The 23981-nt window shown below is 50.1% G+C and overlaps 1 protein-coding gene across 1 annotated transcript; it reads right to left on the reverse strand.

The window, feature by feature from the left end:
* Window positions 1–540: 540 nt before the first annotated feature.
* Window positions 541–18197, reverse strand: MEOX1 (mesenchyme homeobox 1; the record flags this gene model as incomplete). The annotated part of the gene is made up of 3 exons (XM_084238880.1): window positions 17481–18197; window positions 2136–2308; window positions 541–663 (listed from the first exon to the last, which is right to left on the reverse strand). Exons 1-3 carry the CDS (start codon window positions 17947–17949, stop codon window positions 541–543), a joined length of 765 nt encoding a protein of 254 aa, XP_084095006.1. The 5' UTR covers window positions 17950–18197.
* Window positions 18198–23981: the final 5784 nt, after the last annotated feature.

Here is a 23981-nt window from a genome sequence, read left to right on the forward strand (position 1 = left end):
TTTCTGATTTGTTGAGTTTTGGTCCTCAACCCTCTTTGCACTGATTTTCCTGGGGCTTGAGGCAACCAAAGCCTCAGACAGAGCCCATAAAGGAAAGCTGTGTAGGAGATCGCCTTTCTTTCAGAACACTTGATTTCATGATTCACTAGCTGGTCTTGCAGCTTCTCTCCCAACAGGCTAGGTGATGTCCAGGTCTGAAGGGCCTGGCAGTGTAGGAGGAGGTGTGGATGGCAGCCAAGAGACCCCCCGAGAAGCAGCATCCATGGAGCTGTTCCCCTGATTCTCAGGGGGTCAGGCTGCTGTGTGCCCCACAAAGGTTGGGAAGCAAAGGCCCCAGGCAAGAGATGGCTGAGATAGAGCAATGTTGGACAGAACTTTCTGGGACTCTTCAGACTCCCAGGAACTGTGGGCAACTCCAGATCCATGAGTCACTGCAGGGTGTGGAAAGGGCTGCCCGGGGTAGAGGGCAGGTGAGGGTGGGATTGGGGTGGGGAGTTAGGCAGGGAATGAAGTCCTCAGCTTGTTTTCTCTCTGAGAGTCTCACTCTGAACTTGGAGAGGCTGCAGAGTCCCCATCCTCGGGGTCCTGCCCACGGGGGGAGATGGGCTGACCCCCCTTCACGCGCTTCCACTTCATCCTCCGGTTCTGGAACCACACTTTGACCTGACAGAGGAAGCAAAAGAGCCCACTCACTTCAAGGCAGGTGCAACCACGTCCCCATATTGATGCAAAAATTAGCCAGGTGCAGCTCTGGAGACCCCAACTCCAAATTCTGCATGCCCCTTTCCATTCCTCACAGCTCCAGGAATGCAGCAGACAAAACTAAAGAGGCACCAGTTGGATGAGAGAGGTCAGTGCAGTGTCTCCTGATAAAGACTGGGAAGGGGTTCTAAGTCACTCAGATTTTACATGCTCTGCCCCTCCTGTGCCCATACCCCCTCCTCTAGCTCTTGTACCCCAAGGATTTAGGAACAGGCTCACTGGGCACATTGATAGAGCACTTTCAGCTTAGTTCTGGTCTGTATATTTTCTCACTTGAGCTTCAGTGTTATCTGCAGGGTGGGTTATGACCCCCTCCCCCATACACACATTGACCCAGATAGACTCCCAGCAGCTACAGATACAGAGGTTAATCCCAGAGGGTGTAGATAGAGACCCAGAGAGGTTAGGAGTCAGGTCCCAGAGGTCATAGGGCTAGGAAGTGGTAATGGCAGGTTTTGAGTGAAGTCTCCTGATTCTAAACCCAGTAGGTCTGAGTGCTTTATCTGCTGAAGGCTGCATGGGTGTGGGTGGAATGCTCAGAGGAAGGGCCCAAAACAAAGGGCTAGGAAGTTATTCAGAGTGTGTCCAGGAACCAGCTGCATATTTGAATCCCTTGGAGAACTTACTAGAAATGCAGATTCCCAGTCCCACCATGATTGCTGCAGAATCACTCTCTGGAGCTCTGGAATAGGCATTTTATTTTTAAAAATGTATTATATATATTATTGAGGTAACATAGGTTCCAATAATGTATGATTCAGAGGCACAGGATCACACTTCCTCAGATGGCTTCTGTACTTTTGGGGGTATTTTTATTAACAAAGCTTATGAGCTTTGTTTATAAGTTTTTAAGCTTGACTCTTAGTTTAGTTTCTCTATATTCCACATGTGAGTGATACTATCCGGTATTTATCTTTCTCCTTTGACTCATTTCACTTAGTATGATGTCACTTCCAGCTCCATCCATGTTGCTGCAAATGGCGTGGCATGAGTTTACCTTTTTTGATGCTGAGTATTTTGGATTCTGCGTTTTAAACAAGCACCTAGCTGACTCAGAGGTACACCCAAGTTTGGGAATAACCAATCAGAGGTTCGAACCCTGGCTGCACGGAAGAATCATTGCCTGGGAGTCCTTTGAAAAATCCTGAAGTCAGGACTTTATCCCAGATGAAAGCAAGCAACCTGAGGGGTGGAGTCTAGCCTCAGTGTTATTAAAAGCTCTGCAGATGATTCTCATGCACAGTTGCAGTTAGGAGCCACCGGGGTGGCCTGAGGGAGAAGAAAAAGGAGAAGGTTGGGGAGAAGGAGGAGGACAAAAGGGGTGAAATAGCAGAGGAAGGGGGAATGGTGGGAAGAGGAGGCCCCGGGCGCACCTGCCGCTCCGAGAGGTCCAGGTTGACCGCGATCTCGTATCTCCGGAGCCGGGTCAGATAGTTGTGGTGAGCAAATTCGGCCTCCAGCTCCCGCAGCTGCTCCTTGGTGAAAGCCGTCCTTTCCTTGCGGGCCTTGCTGCCGCCCTCTGGCTTCCCTCGGCTCTCTTGGTTGTCTGGGGAGAGAGGGCCCCGAATTGGAAGACTGAAGAGGAGGAGCCCTAGTTCCTTTCTTTAGTCCTCCAGCAGCGGGGTGGCCTTTCTGGGTCTCTTATTCTTAAAGGGTGCCGAGAAAGAATCACGCTGTCCTTCCTTCGGGGTCTTAAACCTCCTGAGAATTGGGAAGGGCCTTCACCCCCCACCACCAATTTTTTTTTATTCCCAGAGTACAAGAAGCTGTTCTTGGGGATTTAATGATTTTCTCCCACCCAACCACCCCACAGCGTGACATTAGAGACTGTAAGCTTATGGGAGAAGATCCTCTAAACTGTTTCTCTCTTCTCAGAGATGGGACATCACCTGAGAACTGTTAGAAATGCAAATCCTGGGGTCTCACCCCCTCCCCACCCAGGATTTGAATCAGAATCTGCTTTTTAGCCAGATCATCAGGGGAGTTGGAACCTGTGTAAAAGAAGTGCTTCTTTCCCCCTCCATACAGAGAGGGGCCAAATCTGGAAAGTTCATCTTTGAAGGAGGCCCTGAGTTAGACACACCAGGGTGCAATACAACACTAACAGGGCCGCAGGGACGTCACACCTGTCTGTGTATTTATTAGTCACATAATCTGCACAGTAACTCAGCCAGGTGAGTTCTAGTATTAACCCCATTTTATAAGCCAGAAAACTAAGCAGAGAGAAGTAAAGCGCGTTGTCCAAGTTCTTACAGTTCATCCCGCCACGCAAGAATCAAACCCAGGCAGTTTGACTCACAGAGTTCAAATGAAATATGCGAGGGAAGGGCTTATAAACTAATCGGGTGGAGGACAAGGACGGCTGTCCCCTCACGCTAGTGGTGGAAGAGGTTGGCGCGGCGCCCAGGAGAGGTCAGCACACTGGGCAATCACCTTGCTGTGGAGCCCCAACTTGTGCCGGGCTCTGAAAGTTAAAGCCTTTCGTGTCTCAGTCCTTGCGCTTCGGTGAAGAGTCAGGTGCTTTAGTGAAAACTGCGCCCCACCTGCCCGCCGGCTCCAGCGCTCCCTCCCCACCTGGCTGTGAGCACCGTGGGGGAGACGCGCTGGCCTCACGGCGATCCAAGCCCGGGGGTGCAGTTCTGGGCCGGGTGGGGCGAGGCGGGGGAAGGCAGGGAAGCAGCCCCATGCGGAGCGGAGCGGAGCTGAGCGGGTTTGGGGTGTGCACACTCCTTTGCACCAGCTTCCCAGCAGGGAACTTCAGCCTGCCCGCCCCGTCCCAAGCCCTCCCTTCTCCTGTTTTCCATTCAGTCCCCTCTCCTTGCAGGGTCCACGGCCTCTGCCCCGCGCCCCGCCCGCCACCGCAGCCGCAGCCGCAGGGGACCCAGGGAGAAGACCAGGGGGGCGGCTCCGGGGTGCGGGCGGCGGGCGCATGGAAAAGCGATTTGGCGGCCGCCGGCCACCGGCGGGAACCCGAGAAGGTGGAGGAGGAGCCGCCTCCCCGGGCCCCACCCGCAGGGAGCTCCCTAAAGCCCGAGTGCTGGGGGTCACAGCACGGTCGCCCGGGGTCCAGCGCCCAGTCCAGGTTGCCCATCTGCAGGTGGGGGGAGGTGGGATGAGGGTGGCGAGCAAAGGAACGGACGGGTTCTCATCCGGCTGCCCGAGGCAGGTCCAGACCTTCGGAAGCCGAGTGTGGGCTGCACAGAAAGGACTCGGCCGTACCCCCCACCCCGCCCCCCCAGTCCTTCGACCTTGGCGGTGGAGGGCCCGGGAGGGAGGGGCCGCCTTCCCGGAGCACATCCCAGCCGCTGCTGAGAATGAGGCCCGGAAAACGCTCATTTCCCACCCCCTTCAGTCCCAGGGCTCCAAGATTCCCAGCCCTTCCGTTTAACAGCCGAGGGGGTGCAAAATCAGGGCCTTGCCTTGCGTGGACTTCTGGGTCCTGGATCTCCTGGCTGGAGCCCTCGAGGGGGTCGTTTACCCTCTCTGGGCTCCAGAACCTCATCAAGAATTTGGGGTAAATAAAGCACGTGGCTCCCAGAGCTAAAGTAGGGGGGAAACTTAAGTTTTTAGAACTTAAAGTGAGGGCAAATACAAACTATTCTTTCAATTCTTTAACTCCACGAGATGCCTTCTGAGAGGCTGGGATAATAACAGCAGGCATTTGTTGGTTTCTGCTGCTTAGATGCAGCCTCTGCTTCAATCTGCCTCCTCCCCTCCCTAGGAGTGGTATTATTATCCCCTTTAGCACTGAGATGTGGGTGTGTGTGACGGTTTGATTAATAACTCTCTCTCGAGGGATGTAACTGCTTTTTCACACTTGCTACTGTACCTGGTACATAGGAGGTACTTGCTAAATATTTGTGAAATCCGTCTAAGAGGAAGAAGCAGCCTCAGAGTGGTGGGTGAATTTGGCCAATGTGCCAGACAGCTGTTAGGTGGTAGAACCGAGACTGGAGCCCAGATCGTCCTGGCTAGAGTGTGGCTGGTGTCAGGGTCTTCACCCAGCTGGCTGGTGGCTGGACCTGGAGCATAACAGTTCTGCTTTTCTTCGCCCCTGGGGCTCCTAGGCCCCAGCCTGGGCTAAAGTTCACATTCACTCTCGCCTCCCGTAGACTACTTAGGTGTGCACAGGTGCCCTATGGAACCCCTGAAAACAATTTCCCCCTCCTTGGACTCCCCTCCCCCAAGTCCTGCACATAATTCTTCTTAGAGAGAAGAGGGGAGATAGGGAGAGGACCCCTCTGGAGCTGGTCTAGACAGTTATGTGGTCAGCTGACCATGGTCAAGCAAACCCAGACCCTTCCTATCCACCTCTCCTCTCCTTGTATTGTCCTGACTTAGGCACTGGGGCCTCAAGATGGGATGCAAAAGAAGAGGAAATAGGACAGAGAAGCCTGGGCTGGGAACTGAGTGTTTCTGAGCCACAGTGTGAATGTTGGGGCGATCCCCACTAATGGATGGGATACTGTCCCTGGGAGGACACTTGTCCTGTATCAGCTGCCCAGAGGGGAAAGAGCTTTCATCACTGTTAGAAATGACCAAAGAATCGGGAGCTAGTTATGAAAACTAACGTGGAAGTTACAGTTCTCTTTCTTCTGCCAAGGTATATAAAATTGCAGTATTTTCATCAAGATTAAAAAAAAAAAAAGGCAAAGGAAAACTACAAGCACTTTCATGCCACTTCTGGGAGGGGGTGTTCAGTCAGCACACTCATGTGTGAACACTATCCCAGGATGGTTTGATCCCAGCAGAGCACACCTTTGTTGGAGAGCCTTCTTCCCTCTTGGGCCTCAGTTTCCCCACATGTAGAAGGATGTGATATGGGCTGTGTCTTCTTTTCCCTGAGAAGCTGCTGTCAGAGTTCTTTCCTAATACTAAGTCCTGACAGCCTCTTCTTCTCTTCCTACTCTCCATTCTGTTGAGAACTCTTGGCCTTTAACTTGAGGCTCCTTCCGGTTTCAAATATTCTTGTCTAGTTCTTCCCACCAGTCAGATCTGAAGTCTTGCCATGTGCTTTGTCTCAAGGCCCTCCCCAGACCTCCCAAGGTTGTCAGCCTAAAGATCAGGACTATGCCAGGGGATTTCTCTAGTCCTCTGACATGCAATATTCCCCATCCCCATGGAGGGGAGGAGCCCTGTTTGCAGAAGTATCTGAGAATCCCCAGAGAACCTGGGCCTTAGCTGACTCCAAGAAAGAGCCCTCTGACCTTGGGCAAGTCTCTTGGGTTTTTGAACTTCCATTTCCTCATTTACAAAACAACAATAGCTACATTCACTGTGATCAGAAGGCGGCTGAGAAGGTAAAAATGAGTTGGGGAAGGTGTGGACACCTAGCACAGTGCCTGGCATACCATAGACTCCATTTGAATCAGCAGTTGAGGTTCTGCTGGAGGTGATGTTTGGGAGATGTTTAACAGTGGAGGGGAGAGAAGATGTTCCTTGAGGTCCTGTGCCTCGGAGCCATCTTTTAAATGTCTGGCCTTTTATTTTATTTTATTTTATTTTTTAAAAGATTTATTTATACAAGAACTGGGGTACAGGCCAGATGCATGGGAGGGTGAGAGGATTCACCAGAGACAGAGTAGGGAACAGAACAGGCAGACCGACTGAAATACATACTGCTGAGGGGAGCAGTAGGCGAAACAGGAGAGGTCTGCCATGCCATGTGGGATTCTCACTGGCCAGCTGGGATCGAACTTACGCTGCAGAGGCTGCAGACAGCTTCATGGTGCAGCGCTTGGTGGACCACCATCAAGGAGGTCCCTATTTTATTTTTTAAAGTATTTATTTATTTATGCATACAAGTACTGGGGTGCAGGCCAGAGGTGTAGGGGATGAGAGGATTCACCAGAGAGAATGGGGAGCAGAACAGGCAGATCTACTGAAATACACTGCTGAAGGGAGCAGCGGATGAGGCAGAAGAGGTCTGCTGTGCCATGTGGATTTCTCCCTGGCTGGGGGATCGAACTCATGCTGCAGTGGCTTGGCGATAGCTTGGTAGCACTGTCTTTAACCCCTGCGCCACCAGGGAGGCCCATGGCTTTTTAAGCCTTTTAACTACTTTCCTTCTCCACTGCTTGTCTACATCTCTGGATCTGTCTCTGGCCACTGTTGGCAACTATTGCTCTAGTCTAGGGGGCGGGGTGTGGTGTGGTGGGGGTGGGGTGGGGCACAGGGCCCCTGGATCAGCATCACACAAGCGCCACTTATCTTTCAGGGGCAGCAGGGTTTTGTTTCCAGACTGCAGAGGATGGCCCCTCTATTGGCTGCCTCTGTGGTTAAGGAGGGAGCATCCCACCTTGCCCCAGCCCCAACACCACCCTCAGAGCAAACAGGGTCCTCATGGAACAGTCAGCAGTGCCCAGAGAAATGCAAACAGGATGTATGTGTGGTTGCGGTTTCCACCGTGAGCTTTTGCTCTTTCCAAGGTAAATTATTTCGTAAATAGCTGTCACGTTTGGCAGGCCTTCTAAAGCTAGCAGACAGCTTTATCGGAGCTACAAGGAGGTTCAGACAGACCTTGGGGAACGTGTTTTTTGGAGTCCTATATCCCTAGTCCCTCACTCTCATAGCTATTTTACATAAATTTCTATCCAAGGCCAGACAGAAAGTCATACGCCCCGTATTTAAGTAGCACTTCGCAGTTGGCAATGGATTTCTTTCCTCCAGGGTTAAAATTCTTTAGGGTTTTCATATATACTACAGAATCATAGAACAGTAGAGTTTGAAGTGGATATAGAGATAATCTAATGTCACCTTTTCATTTTACAGAGAAGGTAAGAGACTTGCTTAAAGACACACAGCAAGTTAGTGACAGAGCTGGGCTGAGACGAGAAGCCAGATTTCCTTGATAGGAGACCGCTCTCTTGTGACTAGGCTGCTTCCCATTGTATCCTCCTAATTATTCTGTGATTTAGGTGAGGCATACTTTAGCCTATGGTACAGCAGGGAAGTTAATACCCAGAGATTAAATGACTTGCCCCCGGGCCAGTCCAGGCCTACAGCAGCCATGTCCACTGCTGTGGGTGTGTAAATATGGAGGTTGTGCCCACCCCAGGGACAGCGTCTGTGTCCAGGTCCAGGTCTGTCTCTGGGAGCTCCCCAGATAAGGGAGAGGGAAGGAAGCTTGGGGCATGATGTCAGTGAGTGAGATCTTGGCACACCTTCTAAAGATGGCATCTGTGGTTTCCTGGGCTATCACAATGCAAACTTTTGTCATCCTTGTTAATGCTGATAGTTTCAGCCTCAGAGGGGTTAGTCAAAGCTCTCAATATAGATAAACCTAGAAGGCCAGCCCAAGACCAGTTGGGTACTTACACCCCTCGGACTTCCCTGGCTTCCTGGGATTAGCCTGTCTCTTTTACCAGGCACTGTCCCACCTCAGTGTCTGGGCCCTGTCCCTGTCCCTCTCCCATAGGTGCCTGAAAATACCAGGATAGACTCTCAGCCTCTGTGAGGAATCCAGCAATGGGGTGGAGAATTCAGGGTCTGTTTTCTGAGAAAGAAGCAGATTCTTCTGGAATGCTGTGTGCTGAAGTCGTGTTTGCTGAGGAGCCCAGGTGAGGTGGGGCAGTGAGGGTGGGTGGTGGGCAGGGATAGCGGACTGGGCTATGAGATGGGGCACCATGAAGGAGGGAGCAAAGAAATGGAAGGGAAGGGAGGCAGCAGAAATGAGGGGTGGGAGCCACAGCAGGCCTGCAAGATGGGTTGGGGGGAGGCATGGGTAGTGCTGGGCTTTGTTTGTGTTTATAAGTTCCAGATGTTGCCCTCAGCTGTCACCAAAGGAAGTGTGGGCTTCAGGCTCCAGGCCCCGCTGCTCACACGGTTCCTCTACCATGGTGTTCAAGGAAAACAGGGGAAAACATGAACTATAAAGGCTGGGGCGGGGCTGGGGGGGGGGGAATGCTGGCCGGAGGCCAGCTTGCTGGGTTGGGTGAAAGCCCAATTCAGTGAGCAGAGATGGTGTTGGAGAAAGGGGCTGGCTGGGGGGTCTGCTCCTCAGAAAGAAAGGGCTGCTCTGCTTCTGGGATCAGTCCCATCTCCCTCAGCCCAGGCACCCTGGTTTATTCAAGCCAGAGAAATAGGTGAGTGGAGCAGGTCTCCTGACCTCCTGGCCAGCGAGGCGGTGGGTGTGGCCGAGGTGTCCCCTTACTTGACCCTCTTAAGGTCCACGGACTCTTTGGACCCTTACTTCTTTGAAGCTGGTCAGAATCCTGCAGCTTTGGTGGAAATTGACTTTCTCGGGAACTTCTGGACTGTATCTGGGCAGCACCTGAGCTGGCCCAGGCCCAGGGTTTGTGCTGATACCTCTGAATGCAGACAGTAGTGAAGGTCTGGGGTGCTGCTTGGAGTCCTGATTCCTACCTGTTAGAGGAGAGGCTGGGCCTCTAACCAGGAGGCAAAGGAGACCCAGAGGGACAGGGCGTGGAGTTTCTGTCTCTCCTCTATGCTGGCCACTCTGGACCCTGAGGTTTCTTTATCACTTGGGCCTCTGGGGTTGAAATTAGTATGAAAGGGGAGCTATAGCCCATGTGTGCCCCTAAAACTGCACCTACCCTGCACTCAGTGACCCTGGACCAGTGAGTTGACAGAGTTGGCTAAAAAGTTCCCTCTGAGTTCAGGTCACTGTCTAGTTGAGCTTCGCCCAGGATGACCGGGAGGCAGCCAACATCAGCAAGGGCTCAGAACCGAGAAGGTGCTTATTTGTAGGTTTGGGGAAAAGGGATTGAGAGGTTACCAGGTACAAGTGCTGGCTGTAGCCTTACACCTCTGATCCATCCAGTCCCACTGCAACCCCATGAAGTTTATTTCATTATCCTGGTTTCTCAGAGGAGATCAGGACTCAGTGGGGCTTTGGACCCCTGAGTTCACAGAGCCAGGAAGCTGTAGATCTAGGTCTTGAACCAAGTCTGCCCCGTCAGTGAAGGCACCTAACATTGGTCCCTCCTCCTCCCTCATTAATAGGCTGCAGCCCAGCAAGGGGGAGGTGTGGATATGACATCACCCAGCATGGTACTCAGTGTCACTCTAGTGACCCAGGTGACACTCACTGAGGTGGTCCATTTATGTGGTTACCACCTCCTTTCCTTCCTGTCAAACAGCCCATTCCTTTAGAGATTAATTTCTAAAGTGGTCTCTACTTTTTCTTTCTCTCTTTGTGGGTATAAGAAAAGGATGCAGGGATCTTCTTGTGGCCAGAAGCAAAGGCCCTGTCTGAGTGGACAATCTCTACTGGCCAACAGGAGCCAGACTAGGAAAACACCAAGGCCCTGCACACCACACCGGGGAGATGCTTCAGCAGAGGGGCTCTTAACTGGAGCCTTTGTGCCACGGCTTGAGCCTCACCCCTGTCCCTTTAGCACCCTTTCATGAGCTGAATTGTGTTCCCCCTAAATTCATATGTTGAAGCCCTAGCACCCAGTACTTCAGAATGTGACTGTATTAGGGGACAGGGCCTTTCAAGAGATGATTAAGTTAAAATGAGGCCCATCTGACTGGTGACTTCATAAGGAGAGACAATTTGGACCCAGAGAGACACCAGGATGTGCACACCCCAAGGAAAGGTGTGAGAACACATGGCGCAAAGGCTGATGGGAAAAGCCTCAGGAGAGACCATTAAAGAGCTTCCTCTTTAATGTCTAACTCAAGATCTGTGAGAAAACAAACATTTGTTATTTAAGCCTCTCAGTCTATTGTATTTTGTTATGGCAGCCCAAGTAGATGAAGACCACTTTCATAGCCAGCGCTCACCAACTAGGAGAGGAGCAAGGCCATGGGGAGTGCTTGGTAAGGCTGATGCTTCCCCCTAGGGGACCTCTCTGCAAGTGAGAAAAAGGTGCTCCTTCCTCTGGGCTGGAGAACAGTGGTGGAGCAACAGTCCTCCAGCTGCCCTTTAGCAGCCCCCCTAGCTGCTTGGCCATGGTAGGTCCGTCTTGTTACTCAGCCATAGCAGCTCTCGGGCTTCCCGTTGCAGCTGGCACTTGGACCCCAAGATCCTGCAGAGTCAGCCTATCCTGCATGTGGCTGTTTTATGTGTCTTTCTGACTGCAGCACACACCCCAAACTTGACTGATTTTATAATTGAAGTCTGGCTTTCTGCACACTTTTTGTGAGAATGTAAAAATCCTGCTGCATTTTACAGAAGCGCCTCACACATGGTGCACACCCTCAGGCCAGGTGGAGCCACTTTCAGAGAGAGGACAAGAAAATGAATGAATGCATGAATGAATGAATGCTAGGCTACTGAAAACATACTGAATGAGTTCCTCCCATGTGCAGATGTCTCAGTTGGCATTGGGAGACTGCACAGATGAATCAGATATTCTGGCCTTCCAAATACTTCAATGTAGGGAGAAAGGCAGTCATATCCATCTATAACTGAATGCAAGGCCAACTGTGGTTTGATGCTAAAATGAAAATGTAAACAAGGCATTCTCCATGTGTGTGGGGAGTGGGGTTAAGAAAGAATTCTTAGACACTCAACAAACTAGAATTAGAAGGAAATTACCTCAACATAATAAAGGCCATATATGAAAAACCTCAGTTAATATCATATTCAAAGGTGAGAAAGTGAAAACTTCTCCTCTAAGATCACGAACAAGACAAGAATGTCCACATTCACCACTTTTATTCAACATCATACTGTGAGTCCTAGTCAGAGCAATCAGGCAAGAAAAGTAAATAAAAGGAATCCAAATTGGAACGAAAGAAGTAAAATGATCCCTGTTCATAGATGACATGATCTTGTGTGTGGAAAATTTTAAGGATTCTATAACCTCCCCCACCTTAGAGCTGATAAATGCATTTAGCAAAGTTTTAGGATACAGAAGTTAGTTCACAAAAAAATTAGTTGTGTTTCCATACATTAACAATGAATAATCTGAAAGGGAAATCAAGAAAATAATTGCATACACAATAGCATCAAAAAGAACAAAAAAGAATATATTTAAATAAGGAGACAAAAAACTTATACACTAAAAATTATAAAACATTGTCAAAAAAGTTTAAAAAACACAAATAAGTGGAAAGATATCCTGTGCTCCCGGGTCAAAAGACTATGTTAAAATGTACAAAGTACCCAAAGTGATCTACAGATTCAACACAATCCCTATAAAAATCCCAAAGCCTTTTTTTTTTTTTGTAAAAATAGGAAAAAATTCATCAGGAATCTCAGGGAAATTTGAAGAGCCAAAACAATCTTTAAAAAGAAAAACAAAGCTGGAGGCCCCACACGTCTCAATTTCAAAACATAGTACAAAACGACAGTAACCCAAATAGAAAGGTAATGACATAAACACAGACGTGTAGCCCAATGAGAACAGAGAGCTCAGAAGTAAACCCTCACATATATGGTCAAATGATCTTCAACAAAGTTACCAAGGTGAACTTTGGTTAGGGAAAAGGACAGTCTTCAACAAATGGTGCTGGGGAAACTATTTCCACATGCAAAAGAATGTAATTGGACCCTATTTTACACCTTATATAAAAATTAATGCAAAGTGCATCAAAGACCTAAACATAATTCCTAACACTATAAAACTCCTAGAAGAAAATATTGGGGTAGGTGGAGGAAGAAACATCATGACATTGGATTTGGCAATGATTTCTTAGATATGATAGGAAAAGTACAAGCAATAAAAGCAAAAGTGGAAAAAATGGAACTATATTGAATTTAAAAACTTCTATTCAGCAAAAGAAACAATGAAAGAATGAAAAGGCCACTTATGGAATGGGAGAAAATATTTGCAAACCATATATTTGACAAAGGGTTTATATCTAATATATAAAGAACTCCTACAAATCAACAACAAAAATCAAACAACCCAATTTTAAAATGGTCAAAGGACTAGAATAGACACATCTTCAAAGAAGATCTACAAATGGCCAGCAAGCACCTGAAAAGATGCTCACCATTACCAATCATTAAGGAAATGCAAATAAAAACCACAATGAGAAATCACAGGCATCCCATGAGGATGACCACCATCAAAAACAAACACACATACACAAAAACAGGAAATGATAAGTGTTGGTGAGGATATGGAGAATTTAAAACCCTTGTGCACTGTTGATGGGATTATTAAATGGTATAGCTGCATGGAAAACAGAATGGAGGGTCCTCAAAAAATTAAAAATAGAATTACCATATGGTCTAGCAATCCCACCTCTGGGTATATTCAAAAGAATTGACTCAGGAGCTCAAAGAGATATTTGCACATCTGTGTTCACTGCAGAATTATTCATAACAGTCAAGAGTCAGAAGCAACCCAGTGTCCATCAACAGATGAATAGATAAAGTGTGGTGTAAAATGCAATGGAATATTACTCAGCCTTAAAAAAGAAGGAAATTCTGTCATATGCTACAACTCAGGTAAGCCTTGAGAACTTTATGTTAAGTGAAATAATCACGAGAAGGCAAATTTTACTTATATGAGTATCTAAAGTAGTCAGACTTGTAGAAACAGAAAGAATTCTGATTGCCAGGCTGCGGGGAGAGAGGAAAAAGGGGTTGTTTAATGAATATGGAGTTTTAGATTTGCAAGAGAAATAAATTCTAGACCCTGTTAACAACAACCAAATGTATACAGTAAACACTACTATACTACTCTTAAAAACGGATGATGGTAAATTGTATGGTATGTTTTGAGCACAATAAAGAAAAAAAGGAGATGTCAAATGCACTATCTCCCAAGGTAAGAAATCTCAGGAGAGCTCCTTGGTGAAGTTATTAGCTATATTCATAAAATCAGTACTGGCCTGTCTGTCCTGAAATGTCTTAACCGCAGTTTTCACTGAAATGCTTCTTGGAGGGAGTGTCTTTCAAGCTGGATGTTAGAATAAGTAGGACTTTAATGGGCAGAAGAGTGGGGGGTGGGGAGGGGAAGGGTGTTGGAAGGGAGGAGAAGCCAAACACCCAAGTAAATGGGGGAGAGGGGACCGGGAGGAAAATGCAGGGTGTGTAGGGAAAAGGCAAGGTGAGCACAGGTGGAGGTGGGAGGGGTGGCCTGTGGAGGGAGATGAGGTAGGAAAGGGCAAAAGGGGCCAATTGGGGAGGGGCCTTGAACCACAGGCAGAACTGGGAGTTGGAGAAGCTGAGCAGGGGCAGGTGAAGATCAGATCTTGGTACTGTGGAGTGGGGGTGAAGGGCAGGGAGGAAATTGGAAGGAGGCGCTGTGGGGAGGCACTCAGTGTTGGAGCTCAGGGAGATGGGCCAAAGGCCAGTGGGGAAGGGCCCGGAGGAGGTGAGAGCCCAGCGAGGTGCGCTGAGCCCAGCACAATGGCAGGCAGCATTTTCACCCCAGCCAGGCTGATCACGCGCGACCTTCCCTTGAACCCTGTCAGGAAATCACCGCGAAATCCCTCCTTCCCATAAATTAAGGACAACCACGGTAGCAACAACAGTTGGGGGCAAACAACAGTGGCCTCGCAGCTGTCCCCACCAGTGGGGGTCTTTTACACCCCCTGGCCCTGGGCTGGGAGTGGCTGGGGGTGAGATAACATCACACTGATCCCCTAAATCAGTTTTGTGCTGTGAATCAACAGAAGGTCTCAGGGCTGGGGCAGGCCAGGGCGCCCCCCCCCCTTACATTGATCATTTTCTTGAGCGAATCAGTTCCGGTTTTCAGTGAGTGTAAGGGGGGTTGCAGATGAGGATGGCAGAGGAAGAAGAAATAAACTTTCAATGTCTCCTCCTCCAGCCAACATGGGGGCGCCTTGGCCAGCACCACTCACCCCCCACCTCTCCAGCAGATGGCTGAGCTCCAAGCTCCTAACTGATGACAATGGACAACCATGACTGCAAGAATTTCCCATATCTTGTATCCCTAACTCCAAAATTTCTGAGATAGTATATTTGAAATTCTTAAGCCCATTGTCCCCATAATTGTAGGAATATTTGTCATACCCTATGTTCAAAGGCTGCTTGAGGAAATAGGGACCTAGAATCATTAATAGTGACTATTTGTTGAACTCATGTGCCAGGAGTGGTGTTAATCTCATGGGTCACTGCATTTAACCTTCACTGCAACTGTTTATGAAAGGTGCTGCTATTATTATGGTCCCATTTGATAGCTGGAGAAACAGAGGCTCCAAGAAGTGAAGGACTTTTCCAAAGTCATGCAACCAAAAGTTGCATCTGCCTGCTTGCTGGGAAGCCCATTTCTGACGGATGCTGGTTACTGTGCAGAGATGGCTCAGCGGGGGGTCAGGGCTGGGCATTGGAGCACTCAAATTGAGTGCAAAATATAAGGGCCCCCAAAACCTCAGGAATCAAGAGAAATAATATTTTAATGCAAATGATTTTAAAGAAATCAAACCCACAATGAAAAAAAAAATCAAAATTTTACATAGAGAAAGAATCCAAGCAGTGACTCAGGATTGGTGGGGTAGAGGAATGAGTTGGTTTTGGTGAGTTCATCTTTTATGAACTGAGTTCCAAAAGGCTGGAGATGGTTGTGAGCCTTGCTCATCACTTTCCCTTTGGTTAAATTCCAAAGAAAGAAGCAACAGGGTGATAAAGATTTCCAGTCGGAGCAGAGAGTGAGCCGAGCACCACAGAGAATGAATGAACGTTAGCTCTCTGTGCTCTGCTGCGTCTGGTGACTGCTGCCATTGCTGCTGCAACTTGCGGGGAGGGGTGGGGTGTGGGGAGACCCCAGCCCCTGCTGACCTATGCTGAGAGCAGCGCCTTCAGCAGAAGCCCCTCCACGTGCTCTTAGGGGAGATCAGCTTTTTGGCAGGTGAGCCCGCTCCCTAAGCTGGTGCTGTGGGCTCTCACCAAGGGAAAGACAGTGCGTGCGGGTCTTGCTGAAACTCAGGATGATTTTGCTTAAGCCCAGTCCTTGGGTGTGCCCAGGCCTCCCCAGCCCCATGGCTCCTAGCTCCCTGAACAGTACTAGATGCAGACATGGAGATGTGGGCAGGGGCAGTGCCAGGGAAGGGAGAGCTCTTCAGATGGGCTGAGTCAGAGAGCTCCTTGAAGAGAAGCAGAAAGCGCCCCCTTCCCTGCAAATCTTCAACCAGTGCGCCTAATAGTTCTGGATGCAACTGGTGGGCTAACTTTGGCTATTGCCCCGTCAGAGGGCCTGTGGCTATTGTCCTCCATTATAAGCGTCTTGAGGAGATGCTTTAGGCATGGAGATGAAATATTTCAAATGAAGATTGTCCTTGAAATCTACCAGAGGATGTGGGATTTGGGGGGCTGAAGTCCGGTGTTTGAGTTCATTTCTAAAGTGACTAACTGTCTGGATTTGCCTGGGTCTGAAGGGTATCCTGGGTCACTGGGCTTTCCATGCTAAAACTGGATAAGTCAGGACAAATGGAGATGAGTGGATCACTCTTTTGACCCCGTTCTAAATATGTTCTCCTCCAAATTTCTGTCTCTTTCCCACACTTCTGGAATTGAAATACTGTCAAGACTTTCTGTGCCTCCCTCACAAACTAGTGGGCCCTTAAAGTGCTAATGCATGATCCCCCCCAGCACCGTGAACCTCTCTGTCACAGCTCATCCACCCACTGGGCACCTCCAGGGCTCTTCTCGCTCTCAGCCTGAGCTCTTTGGGGGTGGGAGGGGAGACTACCATATTCATGCCTGCATCCCCAGTGCTTCGTAAAGAGAAGATGCTCGGGAAACTGTCCGCCATGGGGAGCGCTCTGTGAAGCAGAGTGTAAAGATTGTGCTTGGAGGGTTGGCACTCTCCTGCCTGCCTGTGGCAGGCCCCAAGGGAAAGTCCTCTAAGGTTAAGACAGATGTTGCTGTCAGAGGACACAGCGAGCAGTGGGGGCAGGAGGCCTGGCGATGCATTGTTCAGAGCAAGGTCGGGACAGGGAACCAGACAAAAGGTGAACAAAAGTGGGAGAAGCTGGGGAGGCCCCAGTGGGGAGGTGAGGAAACAAATCCCCACAGGGAGGAGGTGGACATTAGCTGGGGTCTCAACAAGCAGGCCAGTTCCCCCTTCTGGCCTTGAGGCTCCAGTACCAAGCCAGGCGTTTTACCTGCATTCTGAGGTCCAGTGCTGGCTCTCAGCTGTCTGCCTCCCTGATTCTCCCCAAGGCCTGCGATCTCTCATGAGGACTCAAAGGGTGATCTTCGCTGGGGGTCATGTAGGCTGAACTGCCCCCTTGGCCTGCACCTTACCCAGATCTGCAGGATGAAATCTCCTGGGCAGCCTGTCCCAAGTCCCACTGATCCATTATCCTCTTACCCCTAGCCTCTCCTAGTCTTAGCTTCTCTGCCTCTACAGGGTCTTGGCTCAGCTTGACCCCACAGGATCCCAGGTCTCTGATCCTCTGTCTCAAATGATTCTCTAAGAGTGAACCCTATTTCTCTGGGGTCATTTGGAGCTGGCCAGGGCTTGGTGGAGAGACGTAGGACCCAGAGGTATGCTGGATTAAGGAAAGCCTCTCTCCAACCCTTGCCAGCCTGTACCCAAAGGCTCCATCCACGTGTCCCCTAAGTCTTTGTGGATTCTGCTTCATTCTTTTGCTGGTATCTCCTTTTTGGAACCCAGGAGTGCTAGTGCACAGACTTAATCCCCATCACCAGAGAATCCCCCTGAGTAGGAGAATCCCCCAAAGTAACCAATCTAGTCTCTTGCATTGGGTAGGTTAGATAGTATTATTCTCAAGTCATGGTCAGGTCAGTTAGGCTCAGAGAGGGCAAGCAACCTCCCCAAGGTCACACAGAAAAGAAAACGATCAGCTGCTCCTCAGCCACCTACCTGAAATCTCCTTTTTCCGTCTGGTTGACTTTTTCTCCGTCTCGTTGGCAGTGCTCCCAAGGACCTCATAGTCCTCACCTGGGCCTCCTGTGGTGTCTACCAGGCCTGGGCTGCTGGCCCCCATCTCCCTGGAGCCCGCAGCCGGGCCTGGGGTGAGCCTGCGCCGGGCCTCCAAGACAGGGAAGTGCCAGTCGGGAGGCTGAGGGAAGGCAGGGTGCTGCTCAGTGTAGACACGCTCCTCCTGGGGTAGGCTGTGTGGGGTGGCCGCCAGGCAGGAGGCCGAGAAGTTGGGGTATGCTGCCGTCGCTGTTGCCGGGAAGTCTGGTTTCTGGTGGAAGGAGAAGGGGGTTGGCGGGTAGTGGGGTACCCCTGATGTCCCACTGCCTTCGGAGTGGGGGTTTCGAAGGCAACCCCAGACAGGGCCTGGGGGGTGGGGGTTCCGCATGCAGCTGCTGGCCACAGGATCCATCTGCTGTCTGCTGCACGCCTGTCTTTTCAAAGGTTTGATTCTTATACCTTTAATATTCAAATTGTTTTAAATGCAAAAAAAAAAAAATAGGAAGGAAAAATGTTCAAGAGAAAATTCACCCCAGGAACCAAAACAAAAACCAAAACTAAAGTCTCTCCTTAAAGTACACACACATGTGGCCGGCTACACACATGTGTGTGCGCACACCTATGTCGGACTTCACTCCTGGCTTCCTGTCCCCCCGACAACAAGCCTGCCTATTGGGGTCCCCTGTACGTGTATTGGTCGCCGATGACATTCAACATTTTCACTGTCCCAGCCCAGACGCACCAGCTGATGAGGATCCGGTCCTGGAGCCCAGAGCAAATGCCTGCCGAGGGCTGGACCGGGCTGCTGAGACACACTTTTAAATCCTGCGGTGGGGAGAGAGTGACAAATTTCTGAAGTGAAATGTGAGAGAGGAGAGGGAGGGGTTAACCCACACACACGATCCCCTCCAACCAAAACCCGAGCAGGCAACTATTAATCATCAGAAACCTTATATGCACATCTAATGGGATTTGCAGATGGAGACTTTTAAAGAAACATTGTCTGCATTTTTTTTTTTTAAGGAGCGAGAGCAGCACACACACAATCTCTTTAATGTGCCTCCTGTAACACTATGAAGTTATTTTATTGCACTGTTAACAAAATTCCCCACTTCTTGGATTTGGAAAAAGCCTTAAGTCAGATCCAGAATCCATCAAATGCCAAATTCCAGGGAGTGAAGTGGTGAATAAGTGTAAGAGACAAGTTTGCTGATTGCATTTGATTTAAAGGCCCTTCTACTGCTGCCTGCAAAAAGGAAGGTGGATTAAAAGAAATCTTTTTTTGCAAGTCTCAGCGGTCCACTATGGTCTATAGTATAAAGAAAGACACACTCCAGAAAAAAATGATCTCTTTCTGCCCAAAGTGACGTTCTCACTTTCTCAGTAACTTAAAAAAACAATCAGATTCTTCCTTCCGCTCTTTAACCCCCAACTTACATGCCAATTAGCCACACTCTTTTCTAGAGGGGTTTCAAGTCATTTTTCTCCATGGCAAAGGAAAGACTCTTAGAGAAGTTGCTTGAAGTTTCTCCAGGCTTCCCCCACCTGCTCCCTGCCCCCCTAACCTGCACCCACCTGCTTCTCCTTTCCACCCCCAGAGGCCACGGTGTCCGTGGAATCTGGGGCATGGAGATAGGAATCGAGAGGATACTTACTCCCCCAAAGGAGTTGTCTGGCAAACAATCCCTTAAGTCTTTCTGGCTGGTGCCTAGAACAGGAGGCCAGCCAAGTGCCATGTCAACCAGTCTGTCTACTCAACCCCATGCCCTCCTGGTCTCTCTGGAGGGATCACGTCATTTCTTGGAGGATGACCTTCCAAACAAGGGCAAGAAGTCCTCTCCCACTGCATGTTTCCATGGCCCACAGCAGGACCAGGCCTGACAGGGACATGGATTAACAGCAATGTCTCTGCTGGCTGGTTCCTGTGGTGCCTGTTAGCTCAGCAGTCTGGAGGCCACACACACAGTCTTCATGAAGTAGGGGCACTGCCTTCTGGAACGGGTGGCCTGGGTGTTGTAGGTCATTCGGGGAGATGGGTTCATACTAACAGATCAGACTCATTTCTCATCTGTGTCCAGGACTTGGCTGTTGCATCTTCCCCTCTGACTCCCACAACTCTCCTCTGTGGCACAGTAAGGTTATGTTCTAATTTTACAGATGAGGATACTGAAGCTCTGAAAGATGATGCAGCTGAAAAATGGCAGAACCAGGCGTTGTCCTCAGGTCTCCTGCTCTCCAGTCTGGAGCAGTAGGATACAAGGGAGGAGTATGGACTTTGGGGTTCAACAAGTCTGAGTTCAAATCCCTGCCTTGCCACTTTGTGGCTGCGCTCCGGGGATGCCTCTCCGAGCCTCCATTTCCTCAACTGGGGTGAGAATCATGGCGGACCTTCATTCACTGATTGCAGCTCTTCTCACAGTTTGCCCACAAATGTCCTCTGAAGCAGATACTTTTCTCATCACCCCTCTTCCAGAAGAGGTCTCCAAAGCACAGAGAGACTGTGGCCTGCACAAGGCCACACAGCTGGGAAATGAAGGGTCCCTGGCCCCAAAGTTTCAGAAGGCCCACCCCACAGGCATTTGAGAATTTTAAATGAAATTATTTATGCAAAGTTCAGAGTGGGTAATAGATAAAAGCGGCTTCTTTCTTGGCACAGCAAGTCCTATTTAGCCTCTGTGATTCTGAAGGGAGAATGTGGTTCTACAGAGGAAATTCTACAGAAACAGCTTTGCGAGGTGCCTCGGGGGGCTCTAGGCTGTGGGGCTCTGGAAGGAATCCATAAGAGACTGGGAGGAAGATCTGGGCTGTCAGCTTCCTTAGGAAAACCTTCCCCGGGGGCCTGGCCCAGCAGGCTGTAACCAGATTCCTGCTCTGACCTCCGCATCTGGCCCAGGGACCCCATCCCAGCGAGGCCCAGCCGCCTGGCCCTTTGCCCCTAGAAGAGGTGGGCCCTGGGTCATGGTGGGGTGGGTGGAGAGGTCAGGAGGGGCCGCAGGGTGGGGGTGTTCTGTGTTGAGAAGCAGGGTGGCTGGGCGCCTGCGCAGCTGCTGGAGTCTGTCAGCCACCCCGCGGGGCGCGGCCAGGGGGCTTGCAGGCCTCTACATCTTCCTGACAGGCCCCTCTTCTGAGGCCAGGAAAAAACAACAACAGTTCCTCCCCTCACGGCAACCCATTTGTTAGATGAAGGCCGGGCACCAGCACCTTTAACCTCCTCAAAGTCAGCATTTCCCTGTCAAGGTCCCACGGGCCTGAGGGGCAGACAGGAATGGAAATGGCTGTTTGTGGAAAAAAGTCCCGGGGCTGCACAGCCAAGGGGAGCAGGGTTTCAGGAAGGGTGGGGACCCAGTTTCTGGTTGTTGTTGGGGGCAGCAGGGGGAGGAAGAGGAAGAGCGTGAGTCAGGAGGAAGATCCCTGAGGGATGCTGAGGAGGGCCGCTGACAGCCCCACACCTGAACCATCCCAGAGAACTTTCGGAATTTCCCCATTGTGCGAGGCAAGAGGCATGCCCGCTCTGCTTCTGGCCCAGCCACACACCCACCTGTGCCTACAGTGTCTGGAAGAGAACCTGGCCTGGGAGGTAGAAGACTTCAGGTGCGGCCTTGCCTTTTGCCAGCGGCTTTGTGGTGTCAGGCAAGTCATACCCCTTTTCTGACCTAAGTTTCCTCAGTGGTCAAATCGAGAAGATGATTCCTGCCTGGCCGGGCTGTGGTGAGGATAAATGGACTGGCTCCTGGAAAAGTTGCATGATTGATGCCTGTGGGGAATTATTACACCTCTTTAACTCTGCTGAACCACTAGGCAGGTCACGTCTTCATGAAGGGGAAGCCAGTTCATCCTAGCCCCCTCACCCCAAACCAATGCTTTCTTCTATGGCAACATAACACAGGGTCAAGATCATGGCCTCAGGAATGAAGAGAGAGTGGGTTCAAATCCCAGCTCCACTATGAGTGAGTGGATGGCCCAGAGCAACTCCCTTGTCATTTGAGTTTCAGTTTCCTCATACGTAAAATGGGGATAAACTTTTTCTTTCTTCTCCACTCGGTTGCTGAGAGTTGTGAGTAAGGCAATCTAGGATAGCTCTGCCTTGGCCTGGTGCACAGTTTTTAATATCTGGGTGTTGATAATAATGGAAATACTTGAGATTTTTCCTGCAGGAAAACTCCAGAATGTCCGGTGTAGTATTTCCACATCACCCTGAAGAGGGATAAAACGAAGCCATTAGCTTCCACTCACATAGTAGAACATGTGAATTAGACAAGACAAGACTAATTGCTGCATAAGACCTCAAGGGAAAGAACAAACTGGGAATATTTTGGGCTGGGAGGTTTACCATGTGGCCTGGGGTTATTTGGAGTTTCATGTCCTTTGCTTAGGAAGTTTGGTCACTGCTGACCTCAGGGCTTTTTGTAAGGTTCTAATAGCAGGACTGGTGGGACAGAGTTGAGGAAACAATAGAATACAGTCCTCCCGAAGGTCATAGGTGCTCCCTCGAAACCGGCAGGTGGGGCCAAGCTATTGCACCCAGGAGAGCTAATGACAGGACCTCTCCTTAAAACCCAGAAAACACCAAATTCACAGATGCTTTTTCAGATGACAGTTTTCTCTCACATGTATATTTTTTAACACTTCAGTGCTGGCCGTTGCTGATCTGCTACCAGGATTATGGGCAGATGACCAGAAAACACAGGAGCACACAGAGGGCCCCTGTTTCAAGCCTGGCTCCTGGAGGCCACTTTGGTGGCCTCGGCTGAAAGGTGGAGGCTCGTTGTACAGAGATATAGCCCTTCCATCGGTGACAGTAAACAGGCCCCGTCCAGGGGTCTGTGCCTGGAGGAGTTAGAGGTATGCTGAAAGGCCTGGGGTGGCGGGTCTGGCAGGAATGGGCAGAGCGACTGGTTCCAGTGAGAAGTAAAGGCAGCCATATTGACGAGAAAACTCAAAACAATAAAGAGGAAACACACAAAGTTGTTATTGTCCTTAGGAGAAGGTGTCTGGAGGTGCAGTGCCAGGCCATCCCAACCTCAATGTCCCATTCCTCACTGTCATCACAGAAGCCTCTGGCATCTGGTGTAGCAGCTGTTCACAGTCAGTGCTCATGTGGGCATTCCAAATAACAGGAAGGGAGAAGGACAGTGGGCTCTCCCTGCCTCTCTGCCCCAGGCCAGGAGGCTGTCCAGAACCCTGGTTGATGACCATTCTATGTCACTAGTGGGCCCTGCTCTCTTAACCATGTGTAGGTGCAAGAGAGGCTGACCCCAGCGCCCTGCCTCCTCTTCCCCGGCAGAACCAGAGAGGTTTTATGGCGGGGCAGCCAGGTAACATCCAGGGTACCCAGTTAGGTATGCTCCAGGCAATATTTGAAACATATTTAAGCTAATAAGTTATTTGTTTATTTGATATGCAAATTTAAGTGGGTATTCCACCCTTCCCCCAACCCCCCTGTCCACCACCCCGCCCCAAATCTGGCAACCCTAATCTAAAGGTTAAACTCATCTTCAGGATGAAAGCTCTGGCCTTACATTTTGAGCCTGGATAGTTACACATTGACAGAAGGCTCTGGAAGGAAACTCCAGGGTCACTCCAGAATTCAGGGGAAGGTGTTGTTCTAGGTAGGTGTGTCTTCAGGGAGCTTTCCAGTGGTGGGGGAGCCCTGGGGGTTCCCAGGAAGTCTCCCATAGTGCCCTTTGAGTGAGACAAAGCAGAAGGGAGGAGGAAGAGTGTCCAGGTGGAGTGAGGACAAAGGTGAGTACCCCTGGCAGGAAGTGCTGAAAGTGAGGAGAGAAGGCACCAGTACCCTAGCCAGGAGCCAGCCTGGGAGACTCCAGCTGCCCACTTCCCTGGCCCTGCCTCCCCAACCTGAGCTTGGGAGCAGCAGTGCCATTATTTGGGGGGAAACCAGCTAACCAGATAGGACAGCAAACTGGGGATTTATGTAGTGTGGGAACAGCTCCGGTTTCCCTCACTGTTTATCCAGCAGTATTTTTTAAAACAGAAATCAGCGTGTGGGTAACCACAGCTGTGAGTTACTGGCTCTGGTTGCAAGGGCTGGTGGTGGTGGTGTGTGTGTGTGGGGGGTGTCTCCTCCAGGGTACTGCTCTACGCCAGCCTGCAAGTTGCTGAAGGCATGTGTCCCTCTCCACTAGCCTCCAGGGGGAAGGGCAACCTTGGTCAGGTCCCAGGTCATCCTCTTTTCCCGAGGATGAAAGCCAACATCCCTGGTGGAGCTGTGATGGGTCAAGGCCTAAAGACTTAGCGATCACTCAGTGGAGGGGTCATGAACCCACATGGGGACCAGTAAGTAAGCACAAGACAGGGGAGCCAGCTGGGAGGGAGGCACTGGGATATAAGGAGACAGGGGCCTGACACTTGGCACTGGCCAATTTTGCCTGTCAAGAACATGGGCCTGTCTTACCAGGTCTTTCCATTCTTCAAAGCAAGCCACTA

Source organism: Talpa europaea, assembly GCF_964194135.1.
Source record: "Talpa europaea genome assembly, chromosome: 7".
In the NCBI taxonomy this organism is placed as follows: domain Eukaryota; kingdom Metazoa; phylum Chordata; class Mammalia; order Eulipotyphla; family Talpidae; genus Talpa; species Talpa europaea.